General features: G+C 51.9%; 2 protein-coding genes across 6 annotated transcripts; one reads left to right on the plus strand and one right to left on the minus strand.

Annotated features, from left to right (window-relative positions):
- Positions 1-476: 476 nt before the first annotated feature.
- On the minus strand, positions 477-5,458 carry LOC112106815 (zinc finger protein 436-like). Of its 3 annotated transcripts, none has more exons than XM_024200264.3 (3): positions 5,261-5,458; positions 2,924-3,029; positions 477-2,542 (listed from the first exon to the last, which is right to left on the minus strand). In XM_024200264.3, exons 2-3 carry the CDS (start codon positions 2,961-2,963, stop codon positions 1,575-1,577), a joined length of 1,008 nt encoding a protein of 335 aa, XP_024056032.2. In that variant the 5' UTR covers positions 2,964-3,029; positions 5,261-5,458; the 3' UTR covers positions 477-1,574. The 3 variants fall into 3 exon arrangements, with proteins under 3 accessions (XP_024056032.2, XP_024056031.2, XP_029768962.1); XM_024200263.3 differs by having other exon boundaries at positions 477-2,545; XM_029913102.1 differs by having other exon boundaries at positions 477-3,029.
- Positions 5,459-9,810: 4,352 nt separating this feature from the next.
- On the plus strand, positions 9,811-16,232 carry LOC112106816 (zinc finger protein 436-like). Of its 3 annotated transcripts, none has more exons than XM_024200265.3 (5): positions 9,811-9,971; positions 10,530-10,570; positions 11,230-11,356; positions 13,683-13,796; positions 15,099-16,232. In XM_024200265.3, the coding sequence occupies exons 2-5, from the start codon at positions 10,547-10,549 to the stop codon at positions 15,893-15,895; spliced, it is 1,062 nt and encodes a 353-aa protein (XP_024056033.2). In that variant the 5' UTR covers positions 9,811-9,971; positions 10,530-10,546; the 3' UTR covers positions 15,896-16,232. The 3 variants fall into 3 exon arrangements, with proteins under 3 accessions (XP_024056033.2, XP_024056034.2, XP_029768967.1); XM_024200266.3 differs by having other exon boundaries at positions 15,102-16,232; XM_029913107.1 differs by having other exon boundaries at positions 9,811-9,928.
- Positions 16,233-17,795: the final 1,563 nt, after the last annotated feature.

A 17,795-nucleotide genomic window follows, 5' to 3' on the forward strand; every position in this document is an offset into this window, starting at 1 on the left:
CAATCTACGTATTTTAAAGCCTGCTTCCCCTTTCTAATGTGTCTTTTCATCCCATTCTGTTTCCTTGCTTATTTTACCTTCTCGCTAATTAGTTCCAAACAGGGTCAGTGTGGAGATTAAATCAGCTTTAGAATACCAGCCCTGGCAGGCTCAGGAAACCCCTGCGAACTCCTTTGGCAGGGTGCGGCAGAACCTGGGGGAGAGAGCGTGCTGTTTTCTTTAGCGAGCAAAGCGAAGGCCCAGCCACCAGCAGCATCACAGAGCTGTGGGCTTCTTTTTCTTTAGCGTGTTGCATACAGTCGGTTCAGTTCCTGATTGGTAGAAGTGGCACAATTCACAGATGTCCTTATTCATGTTATGGGAATGTCCCAACTTCATCAATTTTCGGAGCAGCATCTATAATCACAGGATATGAACCACCCAACCTTTCACTCCCACTTTGATACGTATCACCACTACTATACGGTACAATTTATTTATGTTGTGTTTTCGATGGTCAAACATATTATTAACTTTTGGAAACACTGTTACATGAAACCGGATGGAGAACATGCATTCTGTACAAGCACAAGGGAAACTCATACCAAATAAGGGCCCAGTCATGCCAACGCTTATCAAGCATAGTACCTGCTCACATTGAAGTCAGCGGGACTATATACGTTAGTATGCAGTCTGCATGGTACTAACTGGGTGCAGCAGTGATCCCAAGAGAGAAATGGGAGGGTTTTTATTTAATTTGGCCATTTTAATTTGACATCGCTATATAGCCAAACTCCGGTTGAAAACGCCTATATGGATATTTCATATCCAAGTCCCTGCAGCAGCTGAACCTAAATCTTGCAGCAAAGTCTCTGGATTCTGCAGTGCTCTGTTGCAGCAGACTAGAAATTTGGTGGCAGTTTCATTTAAATGAAGAATGGAGGCTTTTATGATTTTGGTATGAAAATGAACATCAGTATCAATACAGCTGCCCTGGTGTTAGTTTTGACTTCCCCCCCGCCTGCAAAATCAGTTTGTTGGTTTTCAACCAGCTCTGCCATTTAGATTACCCGGTTTCACATGCATTTAGCCTCTGATGTGTTTACTTGTCCACTCCTTTTAACACTCCAAACTTTCCTTAATTGGAGGGCATCTCAGAACACCCCTTCTTTGACCAGCTCACTCCCTGCCCCAGGCCAAGACGTGCACGGCTCAGGATTCCCAAGGCAACCCAAATGAAAAAAAGATTTGCCAGCTAATAAAAAGGAAAAAAGAGAATGTAAATATGGAAATTCACTGACACTCAAACAGGCCCAGAGTTACCTGGGAACCCCGCTCCGTTCACTCACCCAACTCAAACCATCATGACTCACCAACAACACCCACTTCTGCCTCCTTTCCTGGTTCCCATCACCTTGCATCCCAAACGATCCCTTCCCACAGCATCTCCTCATTGTCTCCTCACCCCACCGCATCCCAAGAGCAGCACATGAGTGGGAAAGAGCTCCACATGCCCCAAAAGGAGGAGATGCCCGTGTCTTGGATGGGATGTGGCCTGTAGCTGTCGGCCCATGGTTTTCACATGGGTCGGGCTCTTAGACTGTGTGGATTCTCTGGTGTGTAATAAGGTTTGAGCTCCGACTGAAGCTCCGCCCACAGTGGGCACAGGTGTAGGGCCTCTCGCCCGCGTGGGTCCGCTGATGCTGGAGGAGATTGGACCTTGCGCCGAAGCTCCTCCCGCACTGGGCGCACTCGTGCTGCCGCTCCCCCGTGTGGATCTTCTGGTGCTCGCTCAGCTCCGAGCCGCGGCTGAAGCTTTTCCCACACTGGGTGCACTGGCGGGGCGCGTCCGCCGCGTGGAGTCTCTGGTGCCTGATGAGGGCGGAGCTCATGGAGAAGCTCCTCCCACATTGGGCGCACTGGTAGGGCCGCTCGCCCGTGTGGATGGTCCAGTGCTGCATGAGGTGGGAACTCAGGCTGAAGCTCTTCCCGCATGCGCAGCGGTAGGGCCGCTCGCCCGTGTGCGTCCGCTGGTGCTGCACCAGGTGGGAGCTGACGCTGAAGCTCCGCCCGCATTCAGCGCACACGTAAGGCCGCTCGCCCGTGTGGATCCGCTGGTGCCGGACCAGGTGAGAGCTGACCCGGAAGCTCTTTCCGCACTCGGCGCAGTCGTAGGGCCGCTCGCCAGTGTGGATCCGCTGGTGCCGCAGGAAGGTGGAGCTCTGGGTGAAGCGTTTCCCGCACTCGGGGCAGGCATAGGGCCGCTCCCCCGTGTGGGTTCTCTGATGGATAATCAGAGACGAGCTCTTGTTGAAGCTCTTCCCGCAGTCCGTGCACGTATTTGGTCTCTCCTGGTGGGTGAGGCCATCACCCACCTGAGCAGATTTACCCCGGCTCTGTGCTGGCGGGTTCCTCCGCCGCTTTTCTGATCCACACCGAGTCTCACGGGCTCCTCCCCACTCGGGGCTCTGGGATCTTGTGGGTAAAGTCACGGGAGGCTCCACCACATCAGGCGCTTCATGCAGGGGCTTCTGCTCCTCATTCTTTCTCGGCATCCCATCACCTGCTGGAATGAAAAGGGAATCCAGCCATGATTTGCTCCCTGCGCTGGGGAGAAAGAGACCCTCAGGAGTAGGAAGGGCAGTGGGGCTTGTCATGAATATTAAAAGTCACCAGAACTAAACTCCACAAGAACCCTTCGCCGGGAGGGGGACTTATGCTGCCTCAAAGTCCCACCTGAGCCAGAGATAAAGGATGGGCGAGGGGAAGAACCCCTGTTTCATATCAGTTTGGACGGGTGGGAAGCCCTGAATGTCTAGGATATGGTTACTGCAGTGAAGGAGGCAGGATGACATAATGGTGAGGTCTTGCAACAGCTTGGGTGGAATTCCACAATTCTCCGTTCACTGAGCTTTGGGCTCGGTGCAAGCTGCTTACTCCTCACCTGTGTGGGCACCGTTCACCATCGTCTCACGGCCTTGCATATCGGGGACCCGCAGCTCTTCTCCTTGTTCTGTCTGGGATCACAGCGGGTCTTGGAACGGGCAGTCCTGCTCAAGGGAAAGGAAGTGGGTGAGGTCAGGGTTTGTCACACGTTTGCCGAGAGTTTGTTACAAAAATGGTGCATGGTTTTTAAATGATCCGTCCTTTCTGACAGTGAGTATATCTCATCTTAACAGAGGGGAAAATGTTCTTGGAGGCCGGTGGTGTAGCTAGGAGTGGAAAGGTGAGTGGGCAGGCAATGACCGACTCGCGCTAGCTCAGCTCGAGGAGATGTTGTGGCATGGGCTAGCTGCCCGAGTCTAGGCCCACCCGACCTCTTGGGGCTGAGTTAGGGAAGAAGCAAGAGAAACTAAACTGGCTGAAGGAAGCGTCTACCCCGGATGCACGCACCGCTCCGGGAATGAAATGTGGGTGAGATGCAGCTTGCCTCCCTTGAGGCCGAGGAACTGCGCTGACACCTGCACAGGGAGCAGGAGTCAGCGCTGGGAGGGCCCTGCTTCCTGGGGGCGGCTCTCTATCAGTGGCGGGGGGAAGCGACCAGGCTCCCAGCTCTGTGGGGAAGGGTTCTGGGTAGGGCAAGTCCCTGTGGGTGAGTGGGAGGAAGCCATTCCCATTGGGGTGTCAGGCCCCACTCTCCAGTGTGTATGTCACTGTCCAGTTTCTGTCCCGGCCCGGTGTGGAGGGGCTTCGCCTGCCGAGCGGGGCAGGAGCGTGGGGTTCCTCAGAAAATGACAAGCCAGAGGTGCCGGAGTGCAGTTCAGGTCCCGGAGCGATGCTCCAGCGGTGCTCCAGCCCTGCTCAGATTTGGGTAGGGCTGGGTGCTTAGTGGGTGGGCCATAGACTGTAAGGGGGTGGTGGGAGCTCAGAGCCAGCCAACCATATTCCAAGGTACAGCTCTTTTAGGGAGATTCTGTGGTACACTCAGGGCAAGGGGTGGCTGAGGATTCAAGCACACCCCTAGACGGAGGTTTGTGGAGACCCTGCACCCAGGCTGGAAGGAATGGCTTGAGGCTGGAAGGGCCAGAAGAACTGTAAGTTCCTAAGAGCGGCAATATTATTTCAGAACTCCTGGCTACACCTCCCTTAACTGGCGAACCAAGTAGGGGACACTGAGGCGAGCTGACTGCAGTGCTACACAGTGAGGTGGTATGCTCTGCAACCAGACCGTTTGGGAACCTCGCCTCTCTGCTGGCAGATGCATTGTGCTCCCTTGTAGGAAATTTGGAGACCTCCCACTGAAGGGGACCTGATGACTTAGGCAAAAATCAAGTACGAAGCCTGTTGCTTGTTCATGAGTGCTGGAACTGGGGGGTGCTGCAGCACCTCCTGGCTTGGAGTGGTTTCCATTATACACAGTATTTACAGTTTGGTTCAATGGCTCTCAGCGCCCCCACTAGACAAATTGTTCCAGCACCACTGTGCTCATCTCCACACCTGCAGAGAGACCATGGACAGGCCCGGTGTGGAGAGGAGACAGGAATTCTATACACCTGCGTGACTGCACACACACTACAGTTCTGTCCTCACGGAAAGCTCTGAGGAGAGGGAAATTACCCTCCTATTTTATTGATCAAGTTCTGGCAATGTCCTCAGCCTGATGCAAAACACAGAGGTGAAGCTAAAGCGCTTACTAAGAGGCAGACACAAAGAACGCAAAACTGGGACTTGCCAGACCGAGTCAGACCAAAGGTGCAGCCGGTCAGACATCCTTCCCGGACAGTGGCCAACCCAGATGCTGCAGGAAAAAAAAAAAAAAACCAGGGGGGAAATTCTTGAAGTCACGGGGGCAGGATTTCCTCCTGGCTGTAGAAGTATTCAATACTGGCCTTTCATGAACAAAGCGCCGTACAACAACAGACTAAAAGGAGCCACTCTGGTGACCATGTTCCCCCGGGCCGCACATTCCCTCAGAAGCGCCTTTACTCTGAAGAGGAAGGGAACTGGCTTTGATTTTTGGTTCCCCCGCTGGTTAAAAGGAAAGCAAACTGGCCCAATGCTGATGCAGTTGCTAGATCTGGGAGCTCATATCTTGGCCCTTATTTCTCCTTCTGCCCCTTTCAGTCTCTTCTCTCCTTTCCCAGTGCCACTCGCCCGCCAGCTGGGAGGTTGATCTTGGTTACATTTCCAGTGTGATGTGATCCCTCTGCCCAGACAATAACAGCCGGGGTGGGTCTGTGCAGTGAGCGGATCTGGGGCTCAGGCACACAGGGAGCAGCAGTGGGGTAGGGGGGAAGGAAAAGGCATTTACAGATACTTTCCTGCCTTCTCTCTCAATTACCTGCAGTTCCTGGCTCAGAAGGTGACTGTAGAATCTGTTTGCTTCCCAAAGACAGTAGTTACAGCCTGGGACGGGGCCCATGGTTGGTTTGCAGTGGCACTTTAAATCATGTCTCTCAGCAGCCCAGGGCCCCTTGGAGATGGGAGATTAGCAGCTCCTTGCTCTGGGCTCTTGGACAGAAGGGAGCTGGGTAGGGACCTTCTCACCCGGGAAGCTCATCCTTAAAATCCCGAGGACAGGCAATCCAGAGGCAGAAAGAGAAGCAGCCTCTTGCCTTTTCCCAACAGCCATCACCCTCTAGTGGCAACAGCTAGGGGAACACTTGTGAATTTTGCCCGGTTCACAGGGGGCGAGGAGGCTCTGTGAGCAGATCAGCGGCACCCGCACACACGGAGCGTATGCCAGGGGTAATCCGTTATTTGTGGGCAAGGTCCAAATTTCTTGGTCAAGGTATAGTCAAGAGCCAGACTCCAGAGAGAATAATACAAAAATAATAACTCATGATAATAAGTAAATTAAAAGATTTCGAAAGCGGCTGGCAGGTAGGGCTGCCAACTTTGTAATCGCACAAAACTAAACACCCTTGCCCTGCCCCGCCCCTTCCCCAAGGCCCTGCCCCCACTCGCTTCACCCCCCCTCCCCTCCGTTGCTCATTCTTCCCCACCCTCACTTACTTTCACCGGGCTGGGGCAGAGGTTGGGGTGCGGGAGTGGGGTGAGAGCTCCGGTGGGGGGTGCAGGCCCTGGGATGGGGCCGGGGATGAGGGGTTTGGGGTGCGGGAGGGGGCTCCGGGCTGGGGCAGAGGTTGGGGTGCGGGACGGGGGTGAGAGCTCTGGTGGGGGGTGCAGGCCCTGGGATGGGGCTGGGGATGAGGGGTTTGGGGTGCGGGAGGGGGCAGGGGATTGGGATGCGGGAGTGGGTGCAGGCTCCGGTAGGGAGTTAGGGTACGGGAGGTGGCTCAGGGCTGGGGCAGAGGATGAAGGGTTTGGGGTGTGGGAGGGGGTGCAGGCTCTGGCTGGGGATGTGGGCTCTAGGGTAGGGCCAAGGATGAGGAGTTTGGGGTGCAGGAGGGGTCTCAGAGCTGGGGCAGAGGGTTGGAGTGCACAAGGGGGTTCAGGCTCCAGGAGGGATTTTGTGTGCGGGAGGGAGCTCAGGACTGGGGCAGAGGGTTGGGGTGTAGGAGGGGGTTTGGGATGCGGGCTGGCTCCTAGGCGGCGCTGACCTCAGGCAGCTCCTGGGAAGCAGCAGCATGTCTGGCTCCTAGGTGGGTGATGTTACCTCAGGCGGCTCCCAGTCGGTGGCACAGTAGGGCTAAGGCAGGCTCCCTGCCTGCCCTGGCTCTGCGCGGCTCCCAGAAGTGGCCGGCATGTCTGGCTTCTAGGCAGAGGAGCCAGGGGGCTCTGTGTGATGCCCGTGCCCACAGGTGCCATCCCCGCAGCTCCCATTGGCTGCGGTTCCTGGCCAGCTGCGAAGCCAGCGCTTGGGGCGGGGGCAGCACGCGGAGGCCCCTGGCCACCCCTCTGCCTAGGAGCCACAGGATATGCTGCCGCTTCCAGGAACCGTGTGGAGCCGGGGAGGCAGAGAGCCTGCCTTAGCCCCGCTGTGCCATCAACCAGACTTTTAACAGCCCAGTCAGCAGTGTGACCGGAGCCGCCGGGTCCCTTTTTGACCAGGTGTTCTGGTGGAAAATTGAACACCGGGCAGCCCTACTGGCAGTCCGGATTTGGCCCGCGGTCCGCCTATTGATTCCCCCAGCATATGCCATGCTCATAGCGACTGAAGCATGCGTCTCTGTCCGGAGGGCAGAGCGGAGAATCCAGGGGAAATTCCTCCTAACTCCCAATAGTTAGAGGTTGGCTTATGTCAGGGGTGGCCAAACTTACTGACCCTCTGCGCTGCATACGATAATCTTCAGACGTTCGAGAGGCAGGTGTGTCTGCCAGGGCTCAGGGCTTCTCCCTGCTGCAGGGTGGTGGGGCTAGGGACTTCTGCCCTGCGGGGCTGGGGGTCTCAGGGCTCCTGCTGAAGGAGAAGCCCTGAGCTCCCTCCCCACTCCAGTCTGGTAAGCGGAGAATGGGGGAGAGGGGTGTGGAGGGCTCTGGGAGCCACACTTTAACTGTAAAAAAACCTGAGATTTTGCCACCTCTTATACCCCGAAGCATGAGGGTTTGTATCATTTCCAAGACTCCTGGCTTTAGGGGTGATTATTTTGATATTACATCACACAATATTCTTCTTACACATAGAACAATCCTTCTTTAAATTCCGCGGAGCTATCTATTTTACACTCCTGCTAACATAGTATCTGAGTACCTCACAACCTTTAAAGTGTTTATACTCTTTGAGGTAGGGGAGTGCTACTATTCCCATTTTACACGTGGGGAGCTGAGGCACAGGGAGATTATGACCTTCCCCAGGTCACACAAGACGTTTGTGGCAGAGCAGGGAACTGGGAATTGAATCCAGCTCTTCCAAGTCCTAGGCTAGTGCCTTAGCCATTGGCCATCCTTCCTTCTCTGTTTTTTTTTAAAGCTTCTATAACATGTTGTGGCAATGAGTTCCACAGGTTAATTGTTCATTCTCTATAAAAGTATTTCCTTTTGTCAGTTTTGAACTGACCACCTGTCAATTTCCTTGAATGTCCCCATGTTCCTGTATTATGAGAAAGGATGAATAGAAGCTCCCAGTGTACCGTCTCTAGAACATTCACTAATTTTTATATAGTGTTTTCTCTTGGTTTCTCATGTCCTTGTTTAGAAGATGGGGCTCAGCTCCCATTGTTAGGCACTAGCCGTTGTTTGTTTCTCTTCCGGGGGGGACTCTTCCTCTTGCTGCTGGGTCAGGGTGTTGTTGCTCTTGAAATTCGGGATGGGGAGATGTTTGGGGACTTTACAATCTAGTTTAAATTTAAAAAATCGCATTACAAACTTTTAAAATCCAGCTTGTTACCCTGTTTCCTTCCCCCTCACCCCCCTTTCTCCAGCTCCAGGAGAGAGACTGGCTTATTTGCCCCTTATTCAGTCCCACTCAGTAGAAATCATTTGCTTCTCCAGTGGAAATTTGTGGCAGGCTACAAGAAAACAATTCCTAATGATGAGGAGACTTTGGCCATGTGAAATAGTCTCCTCCTCAAGAGAAAGGGCATCACTAGCGCTTCCGTCACTAGGGACATTGAAAATCTACGTAAAATTAGATAAAGTCCTGGAAAATAGGCTACAGACCAGGGGTAGGCAACCTATGGCACGCGTGCCGCCTTCGGCACGTGAGCTGATTTTCAGTGGCACTCACACTGCCCGGGTCCTGGCCACCGGTCCGGGGGGCTCTGCATTTTAATTTAATTTTAAATGAAGCTTCTTAAACATTTTAAAAACCTGATTTACTTTACATACAACCATAGTTTAGTTATATCTTATAGACTTATAGAAAGAGACCTTCTAAAAACGTTAAAATGTATTACTGTCACGCAAAACCTTAAATTTGCGTGAATAAATGAAGACTCGGCACACCACCTCTGAAAGGTTGCCAACCCCTGCTATAGACAATTCTACACAGACCCCCAGAAGATGGGAGTGAGGGCCTGAGAGAGTCAGAGAGGGGAACTGCTGCGGGATATACCTGGGATCGGGGGAGGCTGAGAGAAGCTTGGCAGAATTCAATTTTTTTTACAATTTTAATGGATAATATTGATTTTTATTTTTAAGCACTGTCTTTGATTTTTATCCAGCTACACTTTCGCCGTTGTAGGGAAACTAGACATGGCGGGGACCAGACAAGAATTGTTTAATGACAGCAGACACTGACATTCATAAAGTTAAAGCTTTGTAACCACTGGGAAACACAAACTGTCAACATCACGTGTCAAGATACACGAAGTAAATATCTTTCAACCAAACTCAACTAAGTCCTCAAGCAGCATTTTTCTTACTTTGCCTATCTCTACATTTTGATAATTGATGGAAATACTTTTGCGTCCGTTTGCGTGTGTCCAGTGAAATCGACGTTTATTGATGCTTGCGGGGTTGTAGCAAAAACTGAATCCTTCTAAGCCTAGTTATAGAGAACAGAGACTTTGTGGGAGACAGAGAGAGGGTCAGGTCAGAACAAAGCGACCCCTTTTAAAACCATCAGGAAGAGCTCAGCAGGAGAGATATTCACACACCCACACCCACACCCACACCCAGCCCCAGCCCCAGCCTCTGACAGAAGTGAGGAGGGGATTTGGTCGGGAGATCCAGCCCTGTTCCAGGGGGATCCTAAACTAAAAGGGACGCTGGGCTGATGGGAACCTGGTCCGGGTGAGGCTGCCCAGCCCTGGAGGACAGAGCTATGCCTGTCACATGCTGTTCTTTCCCCTCTGATTTTCTATTAGTTAAACAATGAGGAAAGGATCCTGGACCTGGACTGCTCTGTGGGGGAGGCTGTGTCCAGGTTTCCGTAGTGATGACCGCTAGAGGGTGGCGGTTATTGTGGCAGGAGAAGCTGTGCCTGTCTTTCCTCTTGCTAGTTCCTGTGCTTTGGATACCAGGGGTTGAGCTTCCTGAGATGTAGCTGCTGCTGCCTGTAATTTGCAATCGCAACAGCCTCTGCTGTGCCCAGAGGCCTGCCTGAGCTGCTCTGCTGCCTCACCCCAGGGAGAGATCTCACAGCAAGGCCCTGTTCCTAGCCAAGGTGGGGCCTGTCTCTGGCTCTGACTAGTCCTAGGGAGACACAGGTAATTGAGAGAGAGAACTCAAGCACTGACTGGCGCTGGGCAGCAAGGAGACTATGTAAAAATGGCTGTGCCTTCTCTCCATCTCAGCTCCTTGTGTGCCCCTGACACACACAGGATCTCAGTTCTGTTGGCACTCGCCGGAGCCGGTGCAGGTCCGAGAGACCAGCGCTTCCAGGAACGGAACAATAACCCAGGCTCCCAGCCAGAGGAGAAATGAGAAATGCTCCCTCCCCTTTCCCTAAGTCAGTTTTCTGCTTCTGTCTAGTAAACATGCTGATGCAACTGGTTTCACCAAAACAGCTTCTTTTCAGTCTGCCTTTGCAGGGCTGGTAAAGGGAGGGTTTAAAATATTTTGGTGTTCTTAGCCCGGTGACAGGTGCCAGATCTGCACTATCAAGCATTTTACCAGCACCACACAGCCTGCAAATTTGGCATGCAGACAGAGACTGGAGAGAGGACCGGGCTTTAAAATGGTCGGGAGCCCGACCTCATCTCTCCCCATTTGCCCTCAGTGCCCTGACAAGCTGAGGAATAAGACCCACCTTTTGATCGTTTCAGGGGGACAGAAAAGAGAAATGGCTGCACCGGAGCCAGCTCAGGTAAGGCATTTTCATGGGGCTGGGGGGGCTTGTTATGCAGGGAGAGGACTAAATACACAGGTAGGTGGAGGAGGGGAGAGAGTGCAGCCTGCCAGGATGTGTTCGGACCAGGGGCTGACTTGTAGGATCAAGGAGATGATTAGGGGAAGGGAGAAATCCCCGAGCTACAGCATATGGATCAAATCCCAGCACTTTCCTCTCTGTGCTAGGCAAGGGCTGCTGGGAATTGTTTCTGGCAGGATGGGTGAATAATAGAGCATCATTGAGAAGTTTCTGATTGAATCTCCCAGTCTTGCCAAGACCCAGACGTGAAGCCACAGATCCCAAGATGGGGGCAAATTAATGGAAAAGTGCCCGGAGCTCAGGACACAGCCACAAAGACATTCTGCCTCTGGGCTTCCCAGCGTTGGCATTTCGGAGTTCAGTGATGTCTGAGGCGGGTATGGAGTGCGGGGTGGGCTTACATCTGGGGGAAAGCAGGCCTGCATTGAGGGGTCCCGTGAGAACGTGGTGCCAGGTGAGTCTAACCGGAGCTCTAGGTGAGCTATTGCCTTGCCGTGCCATAGAGCATAAGGTACGGGAGACTGAGGCACATGGCTTGGGCGGTGGGATTGTTCATGAACCAGCAGATACTGAGTGGGCAATGCTTGTGATTTCAGGTCCCGGTGACATTTGAGGATGTGGCTGTGTATTTCTCTCGGGAGCAATGGGGCCTTTTGGACGATATGCAGAGGGCCCTCTACAGGGATGTCATGCAGGAGAATTACCAGACTCTGGTCTCACTGCGTAAGGATTAAGCTCTTCTTGTTTATTTGAAGCTCTGTGGAGGAGCTTGTGTTTGTGGCCTTGGTGTTTCCAAGCCCATGCTTGAGCATCCACACTGCATTGTAACCTAGACTTACAATTGCGAAACCCAGATCTCACAGCCATACCAACGCATTCATACTGCACCACGCAGACCTTCTGACTCGGGTCTGTGGCTTGGCCTGTGTTCAAAATAACAGGGCTTGGACCTGAGCCACAGCAGGACTTGAGCTCTGACCCGCCCCACTAGCTGGGTCTAGGACTCAGGTACTTGCTGATGTGAGTCAGACTGATTTGTGTGTGGATGGAAGTGGGGCTTGAGCTGAAACCTGAGTCAGAGCTTGGGTTTAGTGTGCAGTGTGGACATACCTTAGAAGTCTGGGGATCCAGCCAGGCCTGGAGTGGCAGGGGGAGACCCCAGACAATACCTTTCAAGTAGCCCGTAAATGAGTGAGCACTTTGCGGGGGTGGGGAGGGATTGAACCCTTGTGGGTATTCCTCCCCACCCCCTTATATGCAAATGTTATCCATGCAGAGCCGGCTCTGGCTTTTTCGCCGCCCCAGGCGAAAAAGCCTCCGGCCGCCCCCCCCCCTGTAAATAATGAAGAGGACAGGTCATTGATACAGAGCAATCTGGATCCCTTGGTAAACTGGGTGCAAACAAAATATTTATTTGAATGAGGCCAAATGTAAAATTATACATCTAGGGACAAAGAATTTAGGTCCCACTTACAGGATGAGGAGACTGTACTGGGTAGGAGTGACGCTGAGAAAGACTTGGGGATCGTGGTGGATAACCAGCAGAACGAGAGTTCTTGGTGCAATCCTAATGCAGTCCTAGGGTGTATAAATGGGAATATCAAGTAAGCACAGGGAGGTTATACTACTTCCCTGTTTGGCACTGGTGTGATCATTACTGGAATACTGTGTCTAGTTGTGGCATCCACAATTCAAGAAGGATGTTGATAAATTGGATAAGAGCCAGGAGAATGATTCAATGATTGTAAAACTTGCCTTATGATTAAGGAAGTCACATGGCCTGTGTTATCCAGGAGGTCAGATGAGATGATCACAGTGGTCTTGTCTGGCCTTATACAACCCTCATGCTTCAGGGTTTAAGCTAATCTGTAGAGATGAGGGTGAGACCTAACATGGGGAGCAGATTATTCCACATTTGCCTAATGCAAAATTGCTTGTTCCGTCCTCTGGAACAGCCGGTTCAGGTGACTGGCCTGGGCACTGGACTACATGGACCTTGAGTCTGATCAGTCTGGCAATTCCTATGTTCTGCTCTTCTTTGTATTTCACTACATCGCGTCTCCCTCTTTCTTTCTCTTTCTTTTTCTCTCTGGATCCCCCTTTCCCGCCCTTTGCGGTGCTCTTTGCCTTCTCTTCCACTGTTCTCCCCTTGCGTCTCCTCCTTCCTCCCACAATCCTTCTTTTCAATCATCTCCACACCTTCCCTCCGCCTCCCCTCGGTCCAGTGTCTCCCACAGCTCTCCAGTCACAGCCACACACCCTCAATCTAACCCTCACACACCACAGTCACTCTCTGTCCCTCGACAAGCATATACAGCACCAGTCGCACGCAGTCAGAGAGACACGCCCACTAGTCACTGGCTTCTCTGTCCAACTCACCTTCACCGGACACCCCCACCCCCATCAAGATAGTTGCAAAAGCCTCTTGAGGCGACGCTGGGTTTGCTCCGGGTCACAACCCTCCCCGCCCTGCAGAGCAGCTGGAGTAAGCAGCGCAGGGAAGTCAGAGTCCCTTCTTGAAGACGGGGGTGGCTGGGCAGGATGCATGAACAGCAGCAGATGTGATGGCTGCCACCTTGGCCAACACGCCAAGCTGCGGGAGAGTCTGCCACCTCCCCGTCTTCTCCCATAGGGAAGGCTGTTCAGAGACAGAACACCGTCCAGGGCTTTCAGTGGGGAGAGAACGGTGCGATTCCCCTATACATAGGCACTTCTACAGAGGCTCACCATGTCCCCTCGCCTCCTTGGCCTGGTTCCATGTGCTGAGAGGCCCCGGTCTCACTGCAGTAGACATAGCAGCAAGTACCAGGCTTATTAGTTTCTCTTTGCCTAAGTTATGTGCAGGTCCCTGAATCAGCTATAAGGGGCTCAACACATCTCCCAGACACTGTGTGCCTTTCCCAAGGGCCTCGGGGAACATCCCCCGTCTATTCAGGCGAAACGGCTCCTCCCAGCAGAAAGAGGAGCTGGGTTTAAATCAGGGGCCATTCTTTGTAATAAACAGTCGAGGAATATTTGACAAACGCTGATTTCCTTTCTCCCTGAGCAGGATCTTCCATTCCCAAACCTGACGTGATTTCCCAGCTGGAACGAGGGGAAGAGCCCTGGGTCCCAGACCTCCAGAGCTCCCAGGAAAGGGAGGTCCCAAGAGGTGCCCGAACAGGTGAGAAATAGGCTAAACCACCTCAGGAGCTGTCAGTGGAATGAAGATCTGGGAATCCAGCAGCACTTTCATATAGACTCATAGACTTTAAGGTCAGAAGGGACCATTATGGTCATCTAGTCTGACCTCCCGCATGATGCAGGCCACAAAAGCTGACCCCCCCACTTTCCCTTAACTCAGCTGTTGAAGTCTCCAGATCGTGATTTAAAGACTTCAAGTCGCAGAGAATCCTCCAGCAAGCGACCCCTGCCCCATGCTGCGGAGGAAGGTGAAAAACCTCCAGGGCCTCTGCCAATCTACCCTGGAGGAAAATTCCTTCCCGACCCCATATCTTCTCATCTCCCTCTTATCTCTTCCACTATTGTATCTGGTGTGGATGATGCCCACATGGCTGATGTCAGTCAGGGCTGTCTACCCATCCTAACTCACATCTGGCAGGGGTCTGTCCCCTCACCCATCCTTTCCCTCTGTCTTCGGGGGACAGTTCAGGGATTCGATTCCTGATTTTCAGTCTCATTGCAAGAAACCCTGCTTGTCACTAGACATTGCCAATTGGAGTTGCTTTTTAATAGACGAATTTAAAAAAACCAACAACCCTTTTTCTGATCTAGCCTTCTAGCAGTATGTCCTAAAATTGGAATATAGGGTTTCCTGCTCCCCTGGTTATATCTTGAAGGATTTTTGGATGGGCCTGCGAGCAAAACAGCCAGAGATTCCCAGGCCCCCTCGCTCCTCTCTGTGCACACCCCTACCTGCTGCTGGCGGCCTGTTCGGTGTCATGTCTGCTCTGCTGTTCCTGGTAAACAATCTCTGGCAGCGATGTCAGACTCTCCCCTTCTCATCTCTTTCTGTTCTGATTGACGACTGGATTGCAATAGCACCCAAGAGCCCCTGGCATGGGCTGCTCAACCCCCATTCAGCCCCGGGTCCTGTCCCCACCTCACCCCCTCCCCCAAGGCCCCACCCTGGCCCCACCTCTTCCTGCCCCCGCCTTGCCTCTTCCCGCCTGGTTCCGCCCCCCTCCCCCGAGCGCGCCCCGCTCCTTCCCCTCTCCCCCCAGCGCCACCTGCACGCTGCGGAACAGCTGATTGTGGCAGGCAGGAGCCGCTGGGAGGCAGGGAGAGTAGTTGATCAGCGCATGGGGCTGTTGGTGGGTGGGAGGCGCTGGGGGGAGGGGAACTGGCTGCCGGTGGGTGCTAAGCACCCACAAATTTTTTTCCGTGGGTGCTCCAGGGCTGGAGCACCCATGGAGTCGGCATCTATCAGGAAATGACTCATGTCTGGATTCTCTTCTTATTCCAGCAGGGGACGACGTCATCACCCAGAGGAATCCCGCAGGCGATAGGCCGACCATATGCAATGAGTGCGGGAAGAGCTTCAGAGGGAGCTCAAACCTCGTTCAGCATCAGAGGATCCACACGGGGGAGAGACCTTACAAATGCGCAGCCTGTGCGAAGAGCTTCCGCCAGCGCTCACACCTCCTCCAGCACTGGAAGATCCACACGGGGGAGAGACCCTTTGAATGCCCCGACTGCGGGAAGAGCTTCAGCGTGAGCTCCGCCCTCATTAGGCACCAGAAAACTCACACGGGCGAGAGACCCTACGCATGTGCCGAGTGCGGGAAGAGCTTCAGCGTGAGCTCCGCCCTTACTAGGCACCAGCGCATCCACACGGGCGAGCGGCCCTACGTCTGTGCCGAGTGCGGGAAGAACTTCAGCGTGAGCTCCCATCTCGTGCAGCACCAGCGCATCCACACGGGGGAGCGGCCCTACGTGTGCGCTGAGTGTGGCCGGAGCTTCAGCCAGAGCTCCCACCTCCTCCAGCATCAGAGGGTCCACACGGGCGAGCGGCCCTACGAATGCACCGAGTGCGGGAAGAACTTCAGCCAGAGCTCGGACCTCATCAAACACCAGAGAACCCACTCGGGAGAGCGACCCTACGAATGCCCTTGCTGCTTTAAAAGCTTCACCTGGAACTCAGTGCTCATTAAACACCAGAGAGTGCACATGGGACAGAGACCCTATGCGTGTGGCCAGTGCGTGGAAAGCTTCAGCCCTCATCATCCCTCAGAGAAACCCACACGGCACAAACCCCACTGATGGAGCATCAGGACACAAGCCACTGTAATGCACTTGCTCTTATGAGCAAGTCACTTCAACTCTCTGTGCTGCGTCTTCCACCTCTGCCTAAAGGAAAATGGGAATAATGGGATTCTCTGGTCCTTGTTTATAGGAGAGGGCTCTGCTCACCCATTACCAGCTGGGACTTTTCCTGGAATTATAGGGTTTAGGAGGTTTCTTTTCCTTTTACTATAGAGTGGGTTGAGTGCTGTTTCTGGAAATTCAGGTTTAGGAGGTTTTCCAGTGAGTTTAGTTCCGGTTTCAGTAAAGTCTTTATTTGTAGCAGTGGGTCCTTGGAATTTGGGTTTGAAATGTTAAAAATTGTCAATAAAAGTTTGCATTAAGATACCATTGTCTTGTAAATTTTATTAGTACTCAGAGTGCCAGAGGCTAATTTCTCCAGATAGAATTATTCCCAGTTTTCGGTATGCAGCTCATTTACCAATAGTGTCTGTGAATGTCCAGGAGACAGGTACGTGAGACCCCCAACGTGGTGACTCAGAGAAATGTACACTCTTCCAGCAGCAGATCCACTCTTGCTCCCTGGTACCAACTCGAACTTTCGTCTTTTTTTTAATTATTATATTATATTATATTATATTATAGTCTCTCCTCTCCGGATCATATTTAACTTCTTTAGATCCCATTTCAACAAAGCTCTTCAAATGCTTATGTCCCGTTGACATCAGTGAGACTTTAGCAACTGTTTAAAGTTAGTAAGTGGTTTGTTGAGTAGAGATGAACATAAGCATGTGTTTTAGAGTTTTGCTGAATCAGAGTTTAATTCCCTAAATTCCAGGACTGTCAGTTCGACAGTGGGATTGTTTATTCAGGGTGGGTTTTCAAAAGCACCAGAAGGAGTTATTGAATTTCAATGGGAGCAGGGCACATAAATCACATCTTAATAAGGGTAGTCGGCGCCAGGTGGCAGCGAGGTTTGGGCTTCCTTCACAGAAGAGAGATGGATTGGAGCTACATTTTTAAACCACTGCGCAAAGAATTACATCCTCTTACTTGTTGATACCGGTTGTTATGCTTGTAAATTTGGAGATCATTGTGATGAGTCACAGAATTCCTATTAATTAATTAAACAAACAAACCAAACCAATTAAAAAAACAAAACTAAAAACAAATCAATGGCCCTAGAAAATAACCTTTGTCTACCCCAGTGGGATGCAATCTGGGGGATTGTGCTTGTGTGACTCCTCAGTAGACAAGGTAAGACAGTTAGCCCATGTTTTTATGTCAATAAATAGACTAAGCCTTGGACGCTCTGCACTTCCTGGGACAGTGCGTCTGAGAATTGTTATGTTGTATCAATACAATGTCTGTTGTTATAGTGGGTGAACCTGAGGCTCTAGCCCAGAGCAGGTATTAATTTTGTATCCTATCTCATCCTCTCCAGAGCTCATAAAGTAACAATACATCGGTAAACTGGTGGAGATCAATGGAGCTTTGTTGATATATACCAGCTAAGAATCTGGCCCCAAACATTTAGTAGCAACAAGGTGGAATTTCAAACTAGGTTCAGAAAGCTTGAAAATGCTTTTGAAATGTCCCTAGTGAAAACAATCCAGGGAGATTTGGAGGCAAGCTAGCAAAGCAAAAGATATAAGCATTTAACCCCTCAGGGGTTCAGGTGGGATTTTCCAATACAGTGTACGGGGCTCAGTTTCTAGTTTAACTGCGCATTTTCCCTAACAGATTAAACATAGTTGTTGCAGATGAGGAGAAATATATTTTGCTTCTGCCACAGGACGTTGTACATCTTTCTTTGCTTTGGATTTTTTTCTTCTTTTATGAAAGGGACAGAATATGACGAGAACCTCCCTGTATCACCACTAAGAAAGCCTCAAAGAATCAGCATGTAGTTGAATGA

Source organism: Terrapene carolina, unplaced genomic scaffold (assembly GCF_002925995.2).
Source record: "Terrapene carolina triunguis isolate 2854851 unplaced genomic scaffold, T_m_triunguis-2.0 Scaffold449, whole genome shotgun sequence".
Taxonomy (NCBI): Eukaryota; Metazoa; Chordata; order Testudines; family Emydidae; genus Terrapene; species Terrapene triunguis.